The 24870-nt window shown below is 40.8% G+C and overlaps 2 protein-coding genes across 4 annotated transcripts in view; both read right to left on the bottom strand.

Annotated features, from left to right (window-relative positions):
- ccny (cyclin Y) overlaps nt 1-16339 on the bottom strand; it is a 41226-nt gene extending 24887 nt beyond the window's left edge. The window contains exons 1-2 of one of the 3 annotated variants that reach the window (XM_041961617.1): nt 16140-16339; nt 15682-15913 (exon numbers count right to left, since the gene is read on the bottom strand). In XM_041961617.1, coding sequence (XP_041817551.1) covers nt 15682-15835 — 154 coding nt within the window. In that variant the 5' untranslated portion in view covers nt 15836-15913; nt 16140-16339. Of the gene's footprint in view, nt 1-15681 lie in introns of all 3 variants that reach the window. The other 2 variants (XM_041961618.1, XM_041961619.1) reach the window with 2 other exon arrangements.
- Nucleotides 16340-18816: 2477 nt separating this feature from the next.
- LOC121624063 (cAMP-responsive element modulator-like) lies at nt 18817-22980 on the bottom strand. The gene is made up of 3 exons (XM_041961661.1): nt 22884-22980; nt 21046-21190; nt 18817-20118 (listed from the first exon to the last, which is right to left on the bottom strand). Exons 1-3 carry the CDS (start codon nt 22912-22914, stop codon nt 19974-19976), a joined length of 321 nt encoding a protein of 106 aa, XP_041817595.1. The 5' UTR covers nt 22915-22980; the 3' UTR covers nt 18817-19973.
- Between the last annotated feature and the right edge of the window lie 1890 nt (nt 22981-24870).

Below are 24870 nucleotides of genomic sequence, written 5' to 3'. Positions count from 1 at the left end.
CAAATCATGTGTTGCTCAGATAAAATCTGACTTTCTTGGAATGTTGTAGGACATCTGATGAGAAATGTAATTCGGGCTACAACTGCTGATTATTTCCATTATCGATTAATCTGCTGATTATTTTTCTTCTAAATAGTTTTGTCTGTAAAATACAATAGTGAATACCCGTTACACGTTCCAGTGTGACGTCATCAGATGCCTTGCTTAGTCAACCAACGGATCAAAACCCAAGAATATTTACTTTTACTATTTGTTCAACAAAGATGTTTTAGAAGCTAGACGCAGCAAACGTTTGGCATTTTTGCTTTAAAAAATGGCTAAACTTACGATTCAAACATCAAAAAACTTAAATAATTTTCTCTCAATCAATTAATTGATTAATCAACTAATTGTGATATGACAAAATTGAATTGAATTACATTTTACAAGCGCAGTTCCATCAAAACATCAGGTTCATATCTATGATGGTGACTTGAGAGAGAGATTGAGTAAGAGTGAGACATAGAAGTAAGCTGGGGATGTTAAGGGGTTGAAGAGTCCATGGGCATGGAGAGGACTCATTTACTCTTCACCCAGCTGACAGCCATAAACCAACCCTCCCACTTTCTCTCCCCTCCCATGCCCGCATCCTCTGCTCGCTGTAACTAGGCAACGCTGGCTTGAAAGGCAGGCCCATCAAAGGCAAAGACAGGCTCGCTGTCCTTTTCTTTCTCTCTGTTGCTCTATCTTTCTCTGCCTCTCCCACCTGCATGTACACTACACTGTAATTGCTGCTGACTCTTATTGTGCTTGATGATGCAGTGGCACTGTACAACACAGAACACTAGTACAGAATCCATTGCAGTCTTCTGACTACACACCAGACCTTCACACACTGCCCCACTAGGAGAGACAGGAAGTCATCCTTCCCTGTGGAGGGTGAATGACAATGGTGAGGAACAGAACCAAAACTGTTTGCAGAAGGGAGATAAATACATTGCTTTTCTCAAAATTTGCACAGATCATCAGAAAATCATAAATGAAATTACTTATACCAAAAGAAAGCAGTTATGACTGGTTTATACTGACATGTGTAGTAGTGATTATCGAATTTATAGAAATCCATGATCACACAGTAAAAATATGTATTGACTTCACTAAGGAATATGTCAAGTGGACTAATTACAGCATACTTTGCCAATGAATCAGGCATGTTTAACTTAAAAACCTCCAGGTTGGCTACTGCAGCACTGCTCTGGGATCAGGGACTGTATTGACTGTACGAGCTTGGTAAAACGGCATAAAAGACAAGAACCCAGGTGAGGAGATGAATAAACAAGCAAGCCTTGCTCTTCAATATGCTGAGGAATGCCACAACTTTAAAACATGTAATGTGTCTTTATAAGCAGACACATGCAGCCAGATACACATGCACACTCACACAGATATATAAACACACAAACACAGAGCAGAGGTGTGATTGTGGTAAAGCACTGTCATGGCATCCATCAGTCTATAAACAGTGCACACTGGGTGACAGCAATTATGGTACGAAGGGGCAGCTGGGTGGATAGGCACCAGGGCCCTACGCCTACTGACACATGGGAAAGAGATGGCCAATTAGGGGCAACAGCACTGTAGAGAAACAGTTAACATATCTTTAACATAAAATCCACAACACAAATGTATATGGTTGCACTTAGACAACGCAATTTTGCTAGAGATTAATAGCATATATTCATGCTCCATTCCCGGGCGCAGAGGACATGTGAAGGTAACAAAGATGCATGTTTCAACAGAACTGTCATGTAGTGTTTAAAAAGGCAATATAACCCCTGAAGTTCCCGTCCTGCCATTGACCATGTGTCCCTTCAGAACATGATCCATGCACCACTATGAGGGATCAACATCAGCTACGTACATCTGGGAGGAAACAGTCTGAATTATCACTGGGTCTGCTGGCAGCAGACTGGATACACATGCAGTATGTGTTCCACGATACTACAAGGTAATTCATGTAAGCACCTTTAGCTGGGTTTCCATGCAAGTATTTCAATGCAAATTGTCATGCAAATGAAATAAAACAGCACTATCTGGCAGCTAGCACATAAGAGCCAACAACAACACCACACATCTTGCTGTAACTATTGTATGCTCTAAAAATGTAGCTATTCTGAATCCAAAAAGTGTGGTTTATGCCCTAAAGATAGATTCACAAATATTAGAAATGTGTTTGCTGGACCACTGTTCCGCTGTGATGCATTAGCCTGCCACCACCCTACGTTCCTGTCACAGCTCCTTGTTTAATCTCTCTCTCCCTCTCTCTCTCTCCCTCTCTCTCTCCCTCTCTCTCTCCCTCTTTGTGAGCTTCATCCGGTGTCAAGCTGTGGAAGGAGCTGAGGATGACAGGAAGGCCATCTGTGCCAAGCTCTGTCATATTCTGTCTGGGTTGACATTTCCACACAACACATGTGAGTACACAAATGTTGGCATGCACACACACATTCCCCCATACAGGCATTAGCACCCATGCATAAATCAACACAAACACAGGCCAACATACCGGAATAACAATGGCTTCTATCAGGCTTGTACACACACATGTACTGTAGATATTTTGGTAGCTGACACAGACTGGAAGCATTTGCATAACGTGTGTTGGGATAGGCTCCGACCAAGGGTTCTGAGCTGAAGGTGCAGAAACGGATGGATGCATTACTCAAATAATATGCTAAGAATCTGATCAAAACAAGGATTGGTTAGCAGAATTTAAATGAGACTCAGAATCGTCAAACATCTATCGGTTCAGGGACACTGTTTGTATCAGATTTCTAATACAAACTGCATGGAACAGGCAAATAAACGAAGAATTTAACAGTATATCCTCAAGCACCGAGTGTAGCATTATACTTTTGTGACTGAAAATATGAAATGAAATGATAAACAATATTTTTCACTAATCCCTTGTGATGAAAATTAACAGATGGCACATCCGCTGCACCATAATCACACTGAAGCAAAGACTTGCAGTGAACAATTATGTCAGTCAAGCTATCTTTTATAGACTGGATAGCTGGTCAGATGGTATTGTGCCACGCTGGCAGACAACTTCTAACAACCAATCACTAGCATGTAATTACCTCCACACCTGCTCACCAAACAACCACCAGCTACTCAAGTGGTCCCATCTGATGACTGCATGCTCAGTTAGCTGGCTAAATTGGGCCTGACTCCACCAGAATCAGCAAAAACATCATGGCTACTTTGCCCACTACATCAGAAATGGTCTGTGAAAACATGAGCTTTCCTATAACAGAGAGCATCATGTGATTGACAGTGATTACCCTGACAGGAAAGTCACATGAAAGCCCACATTTGAATTCATAGCATGATGGTCCTATATGATAATTGTTGCCAGTATGTATCAAAAATCACATGAAAACATCTGCCAATACTGATAACTGGGCATTTATCCCTGTATCTCAATTTGAGTTTCAACCTCCAGGGCAGCAAAATTAGTGGCAAAAAAAGCAATTCCTCGAATGGGCAGAGTCAATCCCCATAGACCCCCATATTAACATGCCCAACTTAACAGCAGAAATAAATGTTCACAGCCTGGCACTAAAAACGATTTTGCTCTCTATATCAAATTTCCTATTAATGACAACTGGCATCACCATTATGAGTGACAGCTACCTGCTAGGTTTCAGCGACCAGGCTTCACTCTGCTCGTTTCAGCTCCGCCCATGCTTCACCTCCTTGCCATTTTTGGATTAGCCAGGAGTTAGGTGGAGTCAGGCACTGGAGCAACTGTCACTGAGCTTCACAATGGCACTTTAGAAACCAATGGGTGACATCACAGAGACTACATCCATGTTTTAGGCAGTCTATGGTAATGACAGAATATTCCAGTAAATACATTTTCAGTCCCAATGTCTCGTCATCAATTTGTTGACAAATGTTAGGATTTAATGTGAAATTAGAATTGAATTGGTTATATGGTGTGGCCCTGCAGATGGGCTCCAATGTCGAATTGTATTACAGTTATTCATTAAAAGACTACTTAATACTTGTTTAGCTATTACAGTTTACTGGTTAAGCAAGGGGGTAATATTTCTGGGGACAAAGTGTATGCTGTTTTATCTACACACTGCAGTTTATACAGCAAGTCCAACAGCAGCTGTAGGGCTGATGTAATGTCATGAGAATGGATGTGCGAATCTATGCAATTCCATCAGTATGGCACAAAAGCAGATTTGGAATAAGTACAGCAAAGAATTTCCTTTTTCTTGAGAGGTTTAAGTTTAAATGCCTCATTTCATTTGACACATGCAATATATAACCAGGCAGATTATGTGCTACCACTACCTACCACTATTTTGCTCAAGGATTTTTTAACATTGAGCCTGGAGCAGACAGATAAATAATTAACCCGCCTTAAACTGGAGGCTTCTGGTCAGAAACACACTTCTGTAACATTTGTGCAGTGTGTGGAAGAAAAATGGACAGCATAATCTTATCAGTTGGCTTTTGGTCTCTGCCTGTTTCACACGGCCTGAATCAAGTGTGAGGGAATAAATGTAAATCTCTCCTTTCAATCCTATTGTGAAGAGCTCTGTAAGGTCAAACCTGGTTAGAAAGACTAAACCTGTAAACTTGATCTGTCTGTAAAATTTGGATGTCTATGTCCTCTCTGCTCAAAGCAAGACAAGCTGTCTCCCCCATTTTTTAGAAAAAAACTGCCAGTAATGCAAGTGGCCTGCTGACAGCTGTGCCCAAATGATCTCTTGAGCTCCCAAACACTGCATCTAATTGCCACTGAGTCCAGTTCCCAAGCGTGTATGTGGTTGAAAGCACCACTTCAGCAAGCAAACAGACAGATTGCATTATGTAAGCTGATTTCTGATTATATCATTCAAGAGCACTGATGGGAATCTACTTACACTCAAATATGGGCATTCACTGATTTTTGTTCTTGCTGCTTATAAAAACACACACTCTTGACTAGTTGGATTCAGGGAATACTCTCCGAATGATGAGGTGAAGATCTGGATCACAGAGGCTATTGGCATTCCCACGCTTCACTACACAGCTGTCCTACAAAAGCATACGCTTAACACACAGCACAAAACCAAAACAAAAAGGTCAAGCAATTTTATTGCCCAAATCCTTTTTGTCTCTCTCTCAAGCAGCATCAACCTGCTCTGACCATCAACGGTGGAACTTAAATATACAGAGTAGGCATGAGGGGAAACCCTATTTCAAGTTCCCCTTAGTCTCAGGGGAACATCAGGGTTGACTTCAAATAAATATTAATAGCTCTGTGACTTGACTTTGACTACTTTTACAGATCTTTTGCCCATAAGCCTTGATGTTGACATTCCACATCCAGTGTGTCTATCAGCATTTTCATTAGCAATTTGCAATCTATCTCGAAAATGTCAAAGTTTTATCAATTTATGAAATAAAAATCACATTTTCATGTTGATTAAATGCATTTGAAAAATATTGTAAATGTTTTTTATTATATTTTCCCATTTCCCAACTGAACTAATAATGAACTCAAGTGATGAACCGCAACTGCACCCCCACTTTAACTCCAAACAAGAAGCATATATTTGAAATGCTCTCAGGATTTCATCTCACAGATTGTGTATAAGAAGTGCTATAGGTGTTACAACTCAATAGCACTGAAAATGAATAGACGTCTGTGTCACAGAGACACTTTCTCTTATTGTGTTCAGTGATCCAGAGGCTGTCTCCCTTTTCTTTATCAGGACTGACAGAAGACCATTACAACGTGAATTTCTCTGGAGACAGTGGCGCTACGAGTGAACACACAAGCAGGTAATTTGTGGGCAGTAGATGTGTCTTCCCAGGCGTAGGCCGAGTGGAGCCAAAACGAGACACCAGGATGAGATTGTCACAGGCAATTGCATTTTCATTAACACTCTGTGAATCAGTTAATTTGTTTTTAAAATGGAAACCATTCCCTCTGAAATGATTTGTTATTCCTTTTGGGAAATTGCTGTCTTTTGTGAGCAAAAATAATGAGTAGTCAAGAAGATGAGTTGTTTTTTTTAAGGCAATGATTGTGAGTCACTTAAGCAGACGTGATCCAGATTCTCACAAACACTTCTGCTACTTGCTATTTAATGCTACTACAGTACATCAGCTTGGCAGCAAAGGGTGCACTTCCAGTTTAATTTAGTTGCTGTGGCTGTCAGTTTAAAAACAGGAGCAAATACAAAATACAAAATAGACTATTCCAGTGTGTTCAATAGAACTTGTGCTCCAGAATTATGGATGCACACACAAACTTGCATTTGTCAAAGGCACTTTGACTGTACTCAGAAGCAGTGCTTAGTACAGGACTGAGGTTGCACCGGTCAGCTGCCAGATGTCAACATGTGTGTGAACTTTCTGAATATGAAGGCCTGGTTGTGCAGCAAGGCTTGCCATTTGTGTTCTACCCACTATCCCAGGATAGACACCATACACCTGCACTGATAAGATAACCCAATGCAAGGGAAGCAAATCCCAGCAGAAAGTCTGTGGTGGAAATACACGGTGTCCTTAACAGTGCAGAGGAGCATCCCAGACTCAGCAAAACAATTTAAATGCACCAATCAACATCAAACAATGTTGATAACATATGACAAGCAGAAATTATTCGACTGCCAATACCAAACACTGTGGAAATGTTGCTGTATTTTTCCCCCCAGCATTCTATGCAATTATCAAATTAGCAAGTAAAACAACCGTGGTCTTTTTTATAAAGAAATGATAAGAGCTCAAATGATAACTTTATTAATCAACTAGCCAATCAAAACAAAATTAATTGGCAACTATTATGGTAATCTATTATCATTTCTGTAATTTTTTAAGCAAAACATTTTCTATGCTAAACATTTTCTAGTTCCACCTTCTCATTTTTTAATATTTGCCGGCCTTCTAAGTTTTCCAACAGGTGCCCAAATGTGACATATTTGGATGACATGTTTTATTCAACCAACAGTCCGAACCTAAATATATTCAATTTACTATTATGGTATATGTATATATGACAGAGAAAATTAGCGAATTCTCTGATTTGAAAAGTTGGACCTGGAAAATGTTTGGCATTTTTGCTGGAATAATTGACTGTAGTGATTAATCAAAAATGGTTGCAGTTTAATTTTATGTCCATCAACGAATTGTTCTATGCATTTTATGTGTTATGACAAACATTACAATCAATGCTTTTTATATGCCAAGTTGCCTTATGTACTTAGACGGTAGTTTTTAATGTCTCACATTTCCCAAAATGCCTTGAACCAAAGATTGAGAGTATGCATGAAGTTGCTGTTTTCAGGTCAGGTGAAGATTGCAATAGTGACAGTGATAGCGACAGCATTGGTGAGTCTGTTCTGAAAAGAACATGTCAACAAAATAAGAGAAAATGAGAGTCACACCCCATCAAACGGCTCATTCAAAACCGAAACACTTATCACGGCCTCTTTAAGGATGGACTCTTCGCTGAGTGATGTTTGAATGTCTGCATTAAACTGTGGATGTACAAAGAATCTGTCACATGTCAACTGTGAGAGGCCGACACCAAAATGTGACATTTGCTGCCCTGGTTTCAGACAGCTCATCAAACTGTAGTCAGGGCATTCTGAATCTGTTTGAAGAGCTGGCTCTCTTGTCTCAGTTCATTAAAAGACTACTTAATACTTGTTTGGCTCTTCAGTCAGTTAAATATTTTGAGATTTAAAACCTGTGACACGGGGACCTGAGTTATAATTAATATGTTTTTCACAGAAAATTCAATAATCTGTTGGACTTTTTGTGCATTAATATACTTGCAGAAACTTCAATTCTTACATTAAAGCTGAAGAGGAAACAGAAAAATAATCAACTGCTGTATTTTGATAATCCATTGATTGTTTAAGACATTTTTCATGCAAAAATGCGAAATGCCCAGTTTGCAGTTCTCAAATTATGAGGATTTGTGGCTTTTCTTTGTACTGTGTGATGGTAAACCTTAATATCTTTAGGTTTTAGACTGTCATTTGAAGATGTCTTTTTCTAAAGACACTATACTGCTGTTTGTCACTGACTTTTCCAGACTTCATGAATGACTAGTTTCATTAGTTAACTGAGAAAATAATTGGCAGATTATTTGATAATGAAAAAAATCTTTAGCTGCCCTATTTTACAATGTTGCTGAAGCCTGGTCAAATAAACAGGAAAAAGAGCCAAAATAAGTGAAATGGAGGGAATCAGTCCACATTCCACAAAGACGGAAATGGGCAAAAACCCATTTGTTCTTAAATGATCAAATCTTTTTGCATGATTTATCTATTAATTGGACTGGCTTTGAGTGATGGGGAACGGTACAATTGTCAGCTAAATGTAGATCTAAACATGTGCATCTTTAAATAAGACAGAAAATCCTGGCACAGTAAGGACCATTTTTCACCTCAGTAACAATCAAAACAAGCTCACATCACACACCGTACATCTAGGTCAACTTGTCTGGAATTCATAGTTAGGAGACTCCCCAGGCTCATCAACCAGGCATAAATAATCCATGTCCAGATTTCAATTAGCCGGCAAGTAAGACTCATCAATATGTCTGTGTGTGTGCGTGTGTGTGTGTGTGCGTGTGCGTGCATGAGTGTGTGTGTGTGTGTGTGTGTGTGTGTGGACATACATTACTCATGTTCTGGGGACATAAATGTGTTTACAGTGACTCATTTTACTTTTGGGGAAAAAGTGCAAGCCCCTATGATGTGAATCATTAAATTTTAGGGTGACGACTTGGGTTAAGGTTAGAATTAGGCAAGCAGTGGTTGTGGTTATGGTATGTCTCAAGGAAATTAATGTAATTCAATGTAATGTCCTCACAAGTGATGGAAACACGACTGACTCTGTGTGTGCGTGTGCATGTGTGTGCGTGCTTGCACGTATGCTCCAGAAATAACTAACTTCAACACTGATGAGACAGAGATGAATGCTGGGCCCGGAGCTATTGCTCATTTACAGATGTCTATGTTAAGTAAAACCCAAACAGGGTGAGAGATCCATCTGTTTCATCTTCAATCTCACTTTCCATTCTCTCTTATTTCTGAGACACTGTAAGTGGCCTCAGTTTACCTTTACTTAGAGCTGCTGTGCAGAAGTACATCATTACAATCTCTGATCAAATTAGGTTAAAAATAGCTCAGCTGTTTGGAGGGTCTGGAAACTGCAAAGAATTTTCCTCCCTCTTCTGAGTGCTGCAATGATGGTGAACCTAGTTATATTGAGCAACATGAGCTACATGGAGATGACAGTCTGTTATCACATTGTCTGATCAATTCGTCCTCCATATTCCTCTCCTATTCTTTGTGTGGGGTGGAGAACATTTTTTCCTATCAAGGGCCATTTAAGTTTTTATTGACAGTCGGCATGGTGCATTGAGGTGATAGCTGCTATGTGTGTGTTGCGTTCAGGGACCAGTCGGAGTCTACCATGTTACTTTCTTTATCGCTAAAAAGAAAAAACAAAAAAAAAAAAAACAAAAAAACAAATTGCCTCGCGAGCTGGATCAAGCGGTGTCCTAGCTGGAGGTTCCCCACCCCTGTTATAGACAAAATCTCGCTGTCCTGCATGCTGCAACAAATCTCAGTTTTAGCAAATCATTTGATTTCCAGCCAGCTCATTTTGCAAAAAAAGAGCTAAGGGGAAAAAAAGGTAAAATACAGTAAATGGCTGCAGTGAAAATGTGATTATGATAAAGAATGAAGATAATGGTTTTCCCCATTTCTTTCCATTTACATATAAGATTAGCTGAAGTACGGTGCACTACCCATTGCTGGATTTTTATTCTTAAAAAGGTTCAGACAGAAGCTTAAAGAGACTTTTCATGCTGTGTGAAGTCATGCTGATAAAGCTGCCGGACAACGTCGTCCAATTTTCAAAAAGCTATCTTTTCTAGACTTTAGTAAACACATCCTTATTTAACTACCTCTGCATTTTTCATATTAAATGCATTTAGACTGGAAAGCACCTTGACTGTGGAATCTACTCAGTGACCATACAAGCCACCAGTCAAACACTAGCCATAGCAAAAGTATTTCACGAGTGAGCACCTCTAATGTTGGAAATCAATTACTTTATCTATGCATCAATAGCAACCATAAAACTTAACTACCCTTCACACCTGTGTGTCCATGGTAGACGACGTGTCTTTATTTCAGTCAAAAACAAGTGATGGGCTTGACCCTGAGAGACCTGTCACATGGTGTTGCCGATGTCCTAACAAGCAGATATAAGCACTGTGGAGTAAAATCTATATAGCATGACAGTCTGAACACAAATAGACATAAATAAGCTGTCAGGAGTGGCATGAATCTTCAGCTTCTTCATATCTGACATAAGTTGATGTGAACACACAGGGCTGCTACAGAGAGCGAGCAATTAACCAGGCAAATCATATTGCACCGGTGATTTGTGACAGCGGCTCCTTGAAAGACCCTCTCATACTCATAAGGAGGCTGTTCAATGAGCACTGTGTGTGTTTTGTTTGCGCCAACGCAAGAGTGCGCGCGTGTGTCATCACCACTGTCAGCAGTTCTCATGGCTGATTTTTTTTTTCAAATCACATGCTCAACGTAGCCGGGGTCACACACATAAGAAGACAACACAACACAGCGATAGGCAAGCATGCATTACACACAAACAAATCGTACTATTTGTAAAACCAAATCAAACATAACACGAGCTTGATTACCATCACACTGCCTTCCTTTTTGCGAGATGATCAAGCAAGATAGAAGCCAGGAGCGACTGTTTCCTCACTCTTTCATGAGACATACCAAATCTCCCTGCATCATGTGGTCTCCTTGCGCATTTCCATATTTACTGTTCACAAAGTCCTCAAGATTAGGAGGCACAGGCATGATGACCTACAGTATATGTGACTTTCCCATATGGTCATTTGCTTGGATCAAGCAGTGTTATTCCACAGGATAGGTACAGGAGTCCTCTGGCTGTGGAATGCATTTAGAGGTCCAGTGACACAGCCAAAGGGCCATTACCTTAAGACTTGTGTAAACAGCTTAGGACAAACACTAAAAACCAGCTTGAAACCAGTTCTTACTCTCCCTTTCCTTTCATCACGCCATTTATTCTAAGAGGCACAATTCCACACTCTGTGTTTGGATTTGCTGACCATTTTGACCCCTGTTCCAATGACCTCCTGTGCTGGCAATAAATTTAACCCTGTAAGGCCCGCTGGTGCAAAATTATATCAGTTTTAGCAATACTAAAAAAACATTTTACATTGTCAATGGGTCCTATTGTTTAACCCTACCCTGCCCTGAGGGATGTAGTCAAAATAGCAGTTGCATCTTACACATTACATGGGGACATGTTCACATATGGACAGATATACTAATAGAAATATAATGTCTTTGATGATTACTATTATAACTAACTTTAAATTTTGAGCTTAGACCATAATTGAATAAATGAATAAATTATTTCTGGTTGCAGTATTTTAAACTCTATCTGTAGCAGTATTTCTAATTGTCTCATTAGTTAAAAATAATTAACAGTTAAATAGATATATCATTTAACTGATTCTGACCAAACAGCTGCTTGTTGCATTACTGTAGGTAGAAACAGGTCCTGAATGTTTTGGGGGGATGCTTGCTGCATTGTTCAGGGACAGGTGAGAATGTTCTGGAATGTGGTGATGTGAAGTGTTCCCTTTTAGTGTGATAAGTAGAGAGCAACAGGCTATCCAGACACTATTGTGTGAATTTGGTAGAATGTGAAAGTAAGATTAGGATACATTTGAACTGAAACAACTTACTTACGTACATATTTATTTGCTTGTTTATTTTACTTTTTCCATTTCAGAATGCGACCAGCAAAGAGAGGCGGTCTTTACAGTATGCAGGATGTGACTGATGCCATCTCAAATGGAGACACTGATTTTCAGATAGGAATCAGACACTGATACAAGTGACGAAAAGGCAGTTACGAGACAGTTCACCTGTGTCCCACTGGGCGTCAAACTCCTTGATTGTGGAATTCATTACGTGGGAACAGCCAGGCAGGTGCGCCTACTCAACTGAATAGCATCCTCTCTCATCCTGGTGAATACAAGACGCAACACACCAAAGAGAGGGCGACCATCTTCAGGCTATAGGAGCCCTGATACACAGACGGGGACTTCAAGGAGCCCCTTGAGTGCTCAGAGGAGACCATCAGGTGATGGAAGTCCATCAAATGGGGGCAAGATATACCAACACCCAATGCAGCAAGTGTAATGTTCGTCTTTGCTTTTCAGAGGAAAAGAACTGTTTCACTGCAAACGAACATTGCTGAACACTGGGACACTAGGACTTTGAATGCCCAGAAAGGACTTTGTAAATTTTGAGTTTTGTAAATACAGTTTTATCTTCTTTAACAAATGACTTCATAAAAAAATTGACGGTTGTGTGATTATTATTCATGATATAGACGGTTATGGGGCAACATAAGCACAATGTGAGTTTAAACACAGAAATTCTCCTCCCAACTAGAGCCAATGTTGCAATATTACAACATGTCCCTAAAAACTTACTAAGACATAAACGTTTTGAAAACCCTTTGAAAACGTATCTCAAGAAAGAAGAAGAAGAATGAAGAAAACAGATGTCTTTATCGGCTCCAAATAGGAATGAAAATGAGGTATATGCCTAAATGAGTTTTTTCCACAAAGTACATTTACATACTGCAGCAACAGACACGCATGCCTACACAGCACACAGCAGAGGAGGCTTTCCTGTAACAACAAAACCAGCTCGACCTTCAGTGTGAAGTGTGGAGATAACGTTAGCTCCGGCGATGTGAAACGACACAAATTCAGAAAGGGAGGACGAGTATTTAAATATTTTCCATAAAATACATCTGGAGGAATGTGGACATGCTAAGGGCAAGGAAAGATTGACCTGGTTTTCGTTCGTGGCATTCTGACTGATCCTACGTGAAAAAGCAGTTTCCCCCATCCAACCTCAAATACTCAAACATCGGTCCAGCGTGTGGGTCTGTAAAAATGGTTCAGACGTCTGATTAGGATGTCCCCAGATGCCTCCATGTGGAGGTATTCCAGATATGTCCAACTAACAGGACACCACTGGGTAGACCCAGAACATGCTGACAGGGACTATATATGCCATCCGGCCTGGGAATGCCTTGAGATCCCCCCGAGGACAAGTAGGAGGAAGTGACAAGGAAGTACTTAATATCAGGGATACCTTGCTTAGACCACTACTACTGCAACCCGGACCCAGAAAAGTAGCAGAGAATGGATGGATAGACAACTATCAAAAACCATACTGTTCAAACAATATTTGACCCATTCTGTGCCCCCTCCATCAATCACAAAGTCGCTGAAAAGGGCACCGTTCAGAACCTGAGGCTTCCTTGATTACTCAGTTTGAGCCCAATCCTCACAGCGAGAAGTACAGTGAGGATGACTGGCCTTTTTTACAGTACATCATTTAGACTGAGCAATACAGCTTGAGGAAGAAACCTGCCATGCCAAAGAAACTGAGATACACATAATTCAAAGTGGCATTTTGACCTGTTTTTGGCTGCCATCAAACCATCCTGTGAAGGGCTATTTGTATCTGTGCACTGTGACAAAAGCCATGTTTTTTTTTACTCATTTTGAGGATTGAAACAATAGGTTGCCAGGCTGGATGCTGTACTACGACCTGCACTGAGTTTGCTCCAACAACTAGGATTAGGGCTGGTTCATGCTAATGTTTTACATTTTTTTAGAACTGCACGTTCTCTCGTGCATTGTAGGTAATTTCCTTACTGTGGCTGCATGCTGGGATGACTTCCTTCTCTGACTTCCATCCCTCTGCCTCTCTCTCCTCCCCATTTCCTTAGTAATCACTGGGTTGCCTATTTTTTGTCTGTGATACACAATTAGACACACTTCAGTCCTCATTAGACCCTGATGAAATTGATAAAATTGTGTTTCAAGGAATTCAATCTCAGAACTGTATTTTAAAACTCGATATATTTGTCTTGGTAAATAACAAATCAAAGATTTCTCATCTGCAACAACTGTGTTTCACTAAACTATTTTGCTGAGGCAACCCCAATAACCAACTGATGGGCCCTGGGGCCATCGTATCTAAAACGTACAGCAGAGTGCACTCGTATTAATGAGCAATGAAACATGAGGCTGGTCATTTCCTCTTCAGCCCCCTGTAGGAAATGACTGTCCATCATTATCACATCACCTCCCACTGGAACACAAACTCACACTCGCCCTTCAACATGCTGTCCCAACCTTACGCACCCTTTCACACACAGGCACATGGTGAAAATGACGCAAGTCCAGCGTCCTGCATCAAGTCAGCAGGCTCATTGAAACTGCCTTCTGGACAACATCCAAACCAAAGCGTTAGTGATGTACACAATGTTCACGTAAAATAACCCAACAAAGGGATGCTGTAGACCACAGACCACCAAATAACCAGGTTTTGTCTGAGGCAGCACCAACCTGGAAGCAGTCAGTATAATAGGAATAGAAGATAAATGAAACTATTATAGGGATATTAATAAGGTATTTTTCCACAGCTAAAATATGTTGGTACTCTTGCATCCCAGTTTGGAAATCACTGCCATAATTTTTAGGTACTCATACTTTACTTCTTCTCCTTGCTCTTTTCACTCCACTGTAATTATCTGACAGCTGGAATTTCTAGCTACTTTATAAATTAAGATTTTACGTATCATACATCATACGTACCAACATATGATCACATTTACAATTATGATGCACTTGTTCCATGTTCTCTTTCCTACCAAGTAATTTTAGTCAACAATTGCACCCTCACCCCTTATTTACTCAAAACATGTGCAAATCCAGATCCATCAGTGCAGTGATTACATTGCAAATCAATTTATCTTAAGTATTTTTTGAAATCAGGTTTATCTTTTCCTTGAATCTAAAGCAACAATCGCATATTGTTTCAAGATACACCCCATGTTTAGACACGTTCATCTGAATTAAAGATACGTTGATCCACTCTTCGTGCACAAAGTTTTTTCACCTGTTTTCAGAAAATCTTAGACTTGTCTCCTTGAGATTGGGGTTGCTGAACTGCCTAACAGTAAATCAAGCAGTTAAAACTAGCTGCCTTGACCAGCTACAACAGTAAAAAGCTGCTTACACAATACTAGTCAATGCATCAGCAGTAACTATCTAATATAAATGTGTAACACTATGAAACGGGCCGTTCTACAGTACTTGTTGCTGATAATATACTTCAGTGACATCTTAAATGCAGGATCTGTACTTGTGAAGGAGTGTTAACGCTGTTGCTTACCACTTTCACTTAAGAAAAGCGTTTGATCACTTCAACCGCTGCATGTGGCTGATTTCCAACATGCTAGAGGTCCAGTGACAACGAAGCCTACAGCGTTGTAACGTTGGTTATTAGTGTAACGGGTGGGTGGGTCCTTCGCACAGATGTTGCAAGCTCTCATTATCTGTTAATACTACAGCACAAATCTTTCAGACACGGGGTATTTGCAGAGCGATAACGCACGGCTCCTAGCCGCTTTACAACAAACAACCTAAAAATAATAAATCTAAGAAACTGGCGTGTGTTGTTTCTTATATTATCTACAAATGATGAAAAGAGGGTGACTGCTTCTTACCGTCTAAATTCTCTCTGTCGCTGATGTGCTGGAGGTTGCAGCCCGTGTCCACGCGGCTCAGCTCCGGCTCCGGCCGGTAGGGCTCGAGCCTGGAGTGGTTGTTCCTGCGGTGTTTCGGGCTCGAGGACACGCAGCAGGAGGTTGTATTCCCCATGGTGTAAACAGGCTTTGGTCGTAGTCCGGACCCAAAACTGCGTCTCCAGCCTTCTCCTTCGCCGCGCTGCTAGCGTTACTACAGGAGAGAAAAAACGGGGCGGTAACGCGGACAGCCAGACCTGGTGCAAACTACGAACCCCAGTTATCTGTTAGCGTTACACGCCCTTCCCCCCGAGTCTATAACACGCTTGCCCGCATAAGTACAGTCATTTGAAAAGCTGATAAAACGCCAAGGTGGGCTAATGAATCAGAAGAGTAGCCCAACGTCCCCTTCCAAATGTCCAGGCGAGGGCAGATAGTACCTCTGTGGTTCAGGCTTCGGTTTCACACTCGGCTCCCTCACCTCGTAGCTTCCGTTCGCGTGTCCAGTTGTCTTCATAAACACATTTTGATACACTTTTACCTTACGGCGACATGAATGACTGTAAGGACGTGATACTTTAGCTAGTCGGGGGGAGATATTTTTGCTCTCAGCACTACATGGTTGCCGATGTACTGTAGACTGCTGCCGCTACATCCGCTGTCGCGTTGCTTTCAGGTGCTCCTCGTAAAGTCGGGTTTTGGGCAATAGGGTTAAGAAATAGCTTCGCACGTTTGAATGAATATCGTATAGTGTTTTTTCACCCACAGAAGCCTAAAAGAAAACGATTATGATTCAAAAAACAACTATGTTTATAGAAGAACAGATACGTTTTTAGCTGAAACAAGGGATATTACCACAACTTTTTGAGGTAATGCACTGGTCCTTGTATGTTGTTTAACTTTAGAAACAATTTGCAACGAAATATGTGGAGTAACAGTTTTGTCTTTACCTTCAGCTACCTTGAGTTGTAGTCTGGTGGTTTGTTTTTGCAGAGAGGGGTCGTGCAGGTATGTATTGAATTTCCAACACTTCGGGCAGCACTTAAACATATCTTAAAAGCCCTACAGTGCTGTGGCTGTTAAGGAAAAGGTTCCGGTTCAAATGGGTGGTTACAACGATGTAATGCACGGACAATTGTGACAGTCTCTCGGGGGACACAGTGATATATGAAAAATATTGAAATGGAATCGAATAGAAAAAAAAAGAAAAGCAATTTCTCACGGGTTCAGGTGGGCAGTGATTTGTTCCATTTCACCAATGTGTACCTACAATCGGTATAATAACAGTAAGATAAAGAGATAGCGCAATTTGTTCTTGCTTTAACAGGTGGGTGAACGCTACAGGTGTGTATCCCAGAGTTGTGACATGTTATAGACCCAAACATGGACTGTCATTTCGCTCTTACCCATACTTGTGTGTGCCAGTTAATTATTTTGACGGATGATGTGGGCTTCGATTTGCCTGTGACAGAGTGAAATGACTGTTCATACTAAATCTCTCTGAAGGATTAAGTGGGATTAGCAAAGGTTAACGTAAACAAAGTGACGTCCTGAGGAATATCTTAATCCTTTGACATGTTTCCTTGACACGCGAGACAATGTGTAGCCTGCACGTTGATGCCTCAGATCATCTCTGGTGCTGCAGGAGAAGGCAAATAGAATGAGGCTGGATGGGCTTTTTGCATGATTAAATTGGTTGAAACGGTCAGACATGGTGCTCTAGTGCAACCTGCTGGTACTGCAGCTGCATTGCAGTTAATGACACCTTGCACCCACATTACAGCCTGCTTAAGAAAAGGTATTTTGTGATCTGAATATATTTTTGTTTTGTTCTTTGCATCTGTCACGTGAAGCTCTCTTCTACTCCCCGGGGTCCATCTTAAAACTTTCAAAAAGACACAGAAGCAATTGTTCCTGCAAACCAAGATCGCAGACTGCAGAGTGTGCTGAAGCTGAATGAGTGCCCAGCATTTGGAAGCGTTTTACATATTACAGGCAAACCAAACTGTGTAATGATCGGTGGCTTCAGCAGAGACAATGACATGCTTTAATCGCTGTTTTGTACACCGCAAATCATTCCATCTGCTCTCTTTGGCGTTGGAATATTTAAATGGCGAGCGTAGCTTATGGCTACATTCAGATGATATTTCACTCTCCCTGTGGGTGCATTCCAGGGTCATTCTGTCTCTGTCTGGGTGGAAGTTGACTGTGTTTTCTTACAGACTGGACAGGAATAAGGTTTCACAATAGGCCCAGGTGCAGTGCAAGTCTCAGTGGTATTGGATCCTTCCCTCGGTTGTTTTGTTTTCATGATGTATCCCTAACAAACTGCACACGAGGAGTGACAGAACAGGAAACACAAATCAGTGAAGATGAAGCACTAACAGTAATGTAGACATTTACTTGATTTGTTCCATGTGAAATAAAAAGAAAAATTCCATTTTCATTATTTTAACAATTAATCAGCATTTTCTAGCAATCTCCAACTGCAAGTCTTTTCCATTTTCCTTTAGTGGCCATACCTTCCATGTCGGGAATTGTTTTGGTATATGTCGGCAGATATCTGCCTAGAGAAGCTGAATGCTTTTCCTTTTACCACGGCGTATTTTGGAGTATGTGAGAATTTAATTGTATCCTCTAAGCCAGAGAATGCCATCATTGAAAACCGGGGCCAATCTTTCCTTGCCCCATGGCACATCCACATTCCTCTGGATGTGATTTATGGAAAATGGGTTTAAATACTCATCCTACTACCCCTTCTTCCAGCATGCACTGCGTGATGAACAGTGTGGCTCTTCCACAAGATGTCTGTCCATCTGCAACAGGCGACGGGAGTCGTTAAAGCAGAGAAATTGCTTTGCTTCTCGGTGACGGCCCTATAGCAATCAAGCTGGGTCATCATTTGAAGGACAGCACACTGCGTTCCGAGCCCAAGGTTGAGTCTCGGCATGACGATAAAAGCTTTATCAAACACTCATAATGGAGCTTTTGCACTGGTGACTCTCTCATTGCAACTTCCTTTACAAATGCTAGTCATAAAGGCTTTTTCTCTCAGGCCCCTGGTTAATGCTGAACTGTGTGTCTTCGATGTAGCTTTTATAATTAAAGCAAGGCAGAGACAGAGCAAGAACTTTATTAAAGCAAATACATTTCAAAAAATTGTCTGTAAGACCTGTAAATAAGGTGCGATCACAACAAGACAACAGCTAGGGTGTTACAGAGGAGAAATAAAGCCCCAACAGAGACAACTGTTAAAAAGCTCAGCTTCTGCATCAAATTCCTAATAAACCACACTCAAAATCATCCCTATACAAGTAACTTCTAAAATTTAGCCATTTGTACTGAGACAAAGCAAAAAGCAGTTAGGTTAAAACATGCATCTGTTAACTAAATATACACATATTCAAATTACGATAAATCCTTTCTTCCTTTTTCTACACACTTTGCACAGTATTTAAAACTACAAAAAAAAAGAAAAGAAAAAAAAAGCAGGTTCATAAATAATGAATGCCACAGGTTAGAAGCACATACGTCCTCGCACAGATGCACAACACATCCGAGTAGGTCTCGACATGAAAGACAAAGGAATATGGCAAGTGAATGCAGTGGGTGTTAATTGCTGGTCATAGTGCTTGCATCAGGGTTTCTGAGGTGGGATATAATAAAACACAAACGTCGATACGCGAAGCCCTGATGAGCTGCTTCCCTTTGAACATTTGGCTTCGCATTCCTTGCAGTGAGCAAGGCACCCCAAAGGTTATCAATGGATACAGTATTTAAATAGAGTCAAATGATACAAATGATAGTAACGGAATGTAAAATGCAGTGCAGTTCAGCTGATAAAGGTAAAAGGCTTAGCGACAGATCTAGTATTTGTTTATTGAGGTTGTTGTCAGCATCTGATTCTTCATCTCCAATAAGGCGTTGTGGGTCTCCAAATGGTTCATACGCTCCTGCTCTCTCTTCCTGCTCTCTCTGGAAGCCTCCCCGTTCAAAGGGACGTATACGACTTATAATAACCCCGACCTGAAGCAAGGGTCTTGTTTTCTGCTGGTGGTGGCGCATGGATAATTCAGAGCCAGCAACACTGACATCATCTTGTAAACACATTTAATAGCAAGGACAAGGAGTGTTTTGTGTGAGTGTGTGGTTATTCATGGGTTTGTGCGCGTGCGTGTCTGCATAAGCAGAACCGAAATCCTGAGGACACCCTCACAGAAGTACGCTGTCACAGTCCGCACACGCAGCCCCGCTTCCTCCTCCAGTCAGAGGGCTCACTCGACTTTGTGTCGATAGATGTCTTTTAAGGCCCTCAGCTCCTCGATCAGAGTCTTGTTTTGATTTTCGAGCACGGCCACGCGATTTTCGAGGCATTTGACGTATTCCTTCTTCTTTCGTCGGCACTCCCGGGCGGCTTCCCTGGAAGCAACAACAACAGTTACCGTGAAAAAGAAGCCATAACATCTTGGCTTTTCTCCCATATACAACAGAGAACTCATAAATAAGTTTACACTGAGGAGAGAGGCTGGCTCACATCGCAGAACCCTTTCTCATGTGGAATGAGGAATGAGAATGTTTAGATGACGATGATTACAAACGAGGATGTCATAAACAAAAAAAACAACCGCCTCCAAAAAAGCATCCAAGATGATTTACTGATGACTGATGGCAAAATCATCATGTGGGAGGACAGGGAACATGCAAACCAGTAAAGTGGGAGTCAGTGCCAGTAGTGACACAAGATTGTTTACAGGAAACACACAGTAAGCTCAAGGCCTTCTACAGAAAACAAGCAAAAAGCACGATAAAAGCAGACGGTAATCAATTTCGCTAAGCAGCAAGCCAGACTTCATTCCCGTACAAACTGAGCTGCTTACAAACACAAGGTTTTACCAGTCGGTCATGTCAACTCACTCTTCACTCGGAAAACATGTCACGGAGCAGATAATGTGGAGACAAGCAACCTAAGAATTAGCAGCTAAAGACTGGATGGAGGAGAATCATGTGGTGGACTGATGATAGGCTTGTGGATCATATTATTATATGCACTTTTTGTCATTTGCTAGGTGCCTGTGTCTCTGCCAGAGTATACAGTGAATGTGTCCAACAGAGGCAGTCTGATGTGTATAAGGGCAATATTGATATTAACGTTCAGGAATTCCAATCAGAATATATAGGCCTATATTTTAACGGACGGACTGGCCATGATATGTACTGAGTGGGACATTTAACAGCTGAAAACTTGTTGTTTTTGATAAACAAACATCATTTCAGCTGAAAATATCTCGCTGATTTATTGCCCAGGGTCTGAAGCCCAAGCTGATGAGTGTGAACAGGCCTCTCTACCTGTTCTTCATCAAGCGGAGCTCCCTCTTCTGTAAGGCGTCTTCTATGGGTTTGTGGGAGCTATGAGCGCTGGCCCCCGCCACCCCCTGTGGCAGGCTGGAGCTGGGGTTACGCAGCTGGCAGGCAGTCAAGTCACCTGCGGTGCCTGGGGAGACACAAAACAACGAAATTAAAACAAATCCATAACAAAGCTTGTGTGGAAAGCCCTTCAGAGCTACTAGCAAGTGTCAAACTAGTAATTTACTAAACTGGGTCGCACAAATGAGAAATGTCTTAGGTTGAAAAGACTTAAGTAACGTGTACATCAGTTGCTAGACAAACAACTGGACCCTTGTCCAATCAAGCTGCAAAATACAACAGGGGGCGAATTACATAGTACATTAAACCAAAAATCCTTTTTAAACACAGATATTACTTTGTTGTTCATGCAGATTAGAATGAGTGGTAAATATCTGATAATGCTGACCAAACCGTTGCTATTTAGTCATTTTGGGCTAAAGTTATTGGCCTAACATTTTGTAATTTCATGTATACACTGTTATTGTAGATGTCATTTAATATCTTACCCTTGCTAAAATAGAACTGTGATGAAGTGTCAGGTCTGACATGTGGGATATATCCCTTTACTTCTTTTGCTCTTCAATATAAATGGGTCCTATGCTGGCAGACTACTGTGATGTTAGTTTTGTCAATGTGGACAGTTAGCTGCGCAACAGTTACATCTGGCATCCGTCCCTGGCATCAATCTCCACTTAATAAATATACATGTTATAACTAGCTTATGTTTGAATTCATGATGAGGCTCCATGTCAGTCAGCACGTCTATTATTTTCAATGTAGTGACAGCTAAAGCTGTGACACACAGCCTAAATAATCCTGTGACTCATAACCTTTTCACATGAAACTTTTGCTCTTAGAAACCAGAAGCTCTCATTCTCAAATTAAATTCACTGTAGTTTAAATGGATTTCAGATTCTCAAGCTTCATCCAACAGCCCATTCACTGCGTGCTGTGAAGTGCAAGGACGCACACGAGGTTGTGCTAAATAGATGATAATAAATAGATAAGTGTAAGCGACTGAATTCAACATTTCATTCACTCTTATCAAACAGGTGTGTGGCGCTGAAAAAGACAGAAATACACATTGTGATTGTGCTGTTCTTATCCACTTCTCCCCTTCTGTTCAATGTTTGCTCAGCGCCAGTAGAACTCACTGCCCCTCGTATAATGAAACACGCCAATGATTAATTCTGTGCTGTGTTGGAATGGCAAAAGGAACAGGGTACAATCACAGCATGGCCAGTGACTGACGTCAATGCACATCTTATTCGCTGGTTTGCGTTTACATGTCGCTGCTGGGGGCCTGTTCCAGGAAAAGCAGCGACGTCAGCTACTGCTGCTATGTGCTGCGAGTGGGCAGAGCGCTGAAGCGCTTCACAGAGACAGAGGGAGAAACAGAGAGAGAGTACGACTGAGGAGACAAGCGGACCCTGTGAAAATGTTTGTTATCGGAGGAAGCTTGTTGCAGCTGATTGTGGAAAAATCAGTTTTCAACAAATTTTTTCAGAAGAGCCTTTTTGTGATGTTATTGAAAGGATTACTGAACTTTCTCACCGTGGGTTGGTAAAAATTCATTGAAAAAAATATACATATATGTAATGTCTGAAAAGCCAATTAAATTCAAATTCTGGCAAATTAACTGTGAATTATTTTTCTGACATTTAATCATCACTAATAGTATTATTGAGAGATTCCTAAATAAATATTTCCACTAAACAACAATGTAAAAAAAAAAAAGCCCTATTTTTAGATCTGGAATGAAAAGCAAGCAAACATACCTGTTTCTGTCTCATCCCCAGTTACAGCCATACTGTATCACGTCCCAGGTTTTCCAAGACACGCTGTCCCCTTCAGAGTCCTCTCTCTGACTGAAAATGTTACCACAGCCAACAGCGAGGCTATGTGTGCAATTTACAATTAGAGGCATTGACATCACCATGACATCACTGGCCTCCTGATGTCAACAGTATGGTTTGCTCTCTCCCCGACACAGCGCTATGAGTCAGGGGCTCTGCTGTTTGTCTTTGGAGAAGGAATTTTCTTCAGCTAGAGCGGAGCACAACACTGAAGAACAAGGCTTGTTGAAGACGGAATGTCAGCGCAGGCATAGATGAACTGGACTCATTCATTCAAACCTCATTATGTGAGCCACAAATGTCATTTTTAAGTTTCTGTGCTATGATCATGATGCTGTATCTTGATAAAAGTCACTGCAAAAATGTTTTTTTTTTTATCACCACTGTATTTAAGACTTATCATGACCATTTTTTCTCCTCCCTATACATTTTCACTGTATGTCAAAGCAAAGCTCACTGGGTATCAAATATTCATGTGAATACTTTGATCCAATTACAACCTACATTATACAGCCAACTTACTATTACTACGCTTACTATGTGCATGTACAGGCAGCCACCGTCACAGCAAAACATTATCTCTCCACTGTCATATTTCATATTCCAAGCTAAAGGAGCTGGCTCCCTCTGCAGGAATCACAGAGGTAAACTGAGGACCTAAGTTCTGTTAAGGAAATATGATGAAGTCCTATGTTTTGTTTGTAAATTCCCAAGATAATTTCTAAACCATTCGAGAAGAAAGAGAGACCAACAATGGACGACATATTCAGGTTCTTCAGTAAAAGCACTCCTGTGAACTTTATAATATTATATTTTACTGTCTATCATGATATTATTACGATGAATCAATTTACCATTGTTGCAGGTTGAGGGAGCAAATTTTAACATCTTTATAAAATTTTAATTGAATTTTCTCTAAAATGCATCATTTTATAACAATATGTATAACAGTACATTTATACATATACATTATTTCTCCTGACTTGTTGTGGAGTCTAAAGTAAGTGGAAATATTCAAGTAAAGTACAAGTACCTCAAAGGTGTACTTAAGCACACTATTTGAGTAACTTACAATCAAATGAAATCATACTGAAAAAAGTGGAATTTTTCAATGCCTAGTCTAAAAGTCAGCATGTAGGTTTTTACCTTTTAACTCAGGTTGTTTTATATTGTACCTTCTTTTGTAAAGACACTGACTCGATTTATGTATATGTGGCCTGCCACAAGTCCTAACTAATTGGCGGCAGAGGTCTGGAATTCAGGTGTTACAGGGTTAATGTTGTTAATGTTACCATTCTTTTGTGGGCCATCTGACATCTGCCCACTGTACCCAAGATGTCCTGGTGCGGGTGGTGGTGTTTGCTTACTGGCCATGTCCATAAACGACCTGAACCTGAGGGGATTTCCTTGGGAAAAAATACAAATGGGTAGGTAAAAATGGTACTGGGTAAATAACAGATCAGACTTTGTTGTTTTTTTTTTTCACAACCTGGTTGTGATTATGGCAACAATAATGTTTCTTCTCTCTTTTTCTACATTTATGCTAGAATTTGATTAATTTATCTTATCTATTAACTGTAAGATACAGCTCTGAGACCATTTCCATTGTTGTGGGCAACGGCGGGAGTATCATCGCCCCGAAAAGGCTTGCCTTGTGATGGGAAAGACACCGGAGCACTCAGAGGAAACAACACAAACAAAAGAAGAAAGGGGAAACCCCAAGCAATGAACCAAGGCGAACATTCAAACCGTCTTGTTGTGAAGCAACAGTGGTAACCATTGAGCACCATGCTGCAACTGTATTTGTTGTGACACTCCTATAATACACACAAGCCTGGCTGTAAAGTGTTACCTGGCTGCGGGCAATGCAGCACCTCTCTGTAGTATTGAAGGCTGCTTGCCACAGGAT

The sequence above is a fragment of the Chelmon rostratus genome, chromosome 20, assembly GCF_017976325.1.
Source record: "Chelmon rostratus isolate fCheRos1 chromosome 20, fCheRos1.pri, whole genome shotgun sequence".
NCBI classification, from domain to species: Eukaryota; Metazoa; Chordata; class Actinopteri; order Chaetodontiformes; family Chaetodontidae; genus Chelmon; species Chelmon rostratus.
This window is presented reverse-complemented; position numbering and strand designations above follow the sequence as displayed.

Excerpts from the sequence above, each read along its gene's own strand:
- LOC121624063 (XM_041961661.1), bottom strand. The coding sequence starts at position 22,914 with ATGGCTGTAACTGGGGATGAGACAGAAACAG. Across the intron at positions 21,191-22,883 it reads TGGGGATGAGACAGAAACAG|GCACCGCAGGTGACTTGACT; the intron begins GTATGTTTGCTT and ends GTGTCTCCCCAG. Across the intron at positions 20,119-21,045 it reads CTCCGCTTGATGAAGAACAG|GGAAGCCGCCCGGGAGTGCC; the intron begins GTAGAGAGGCCT and ends TGTTGCTTCCAG.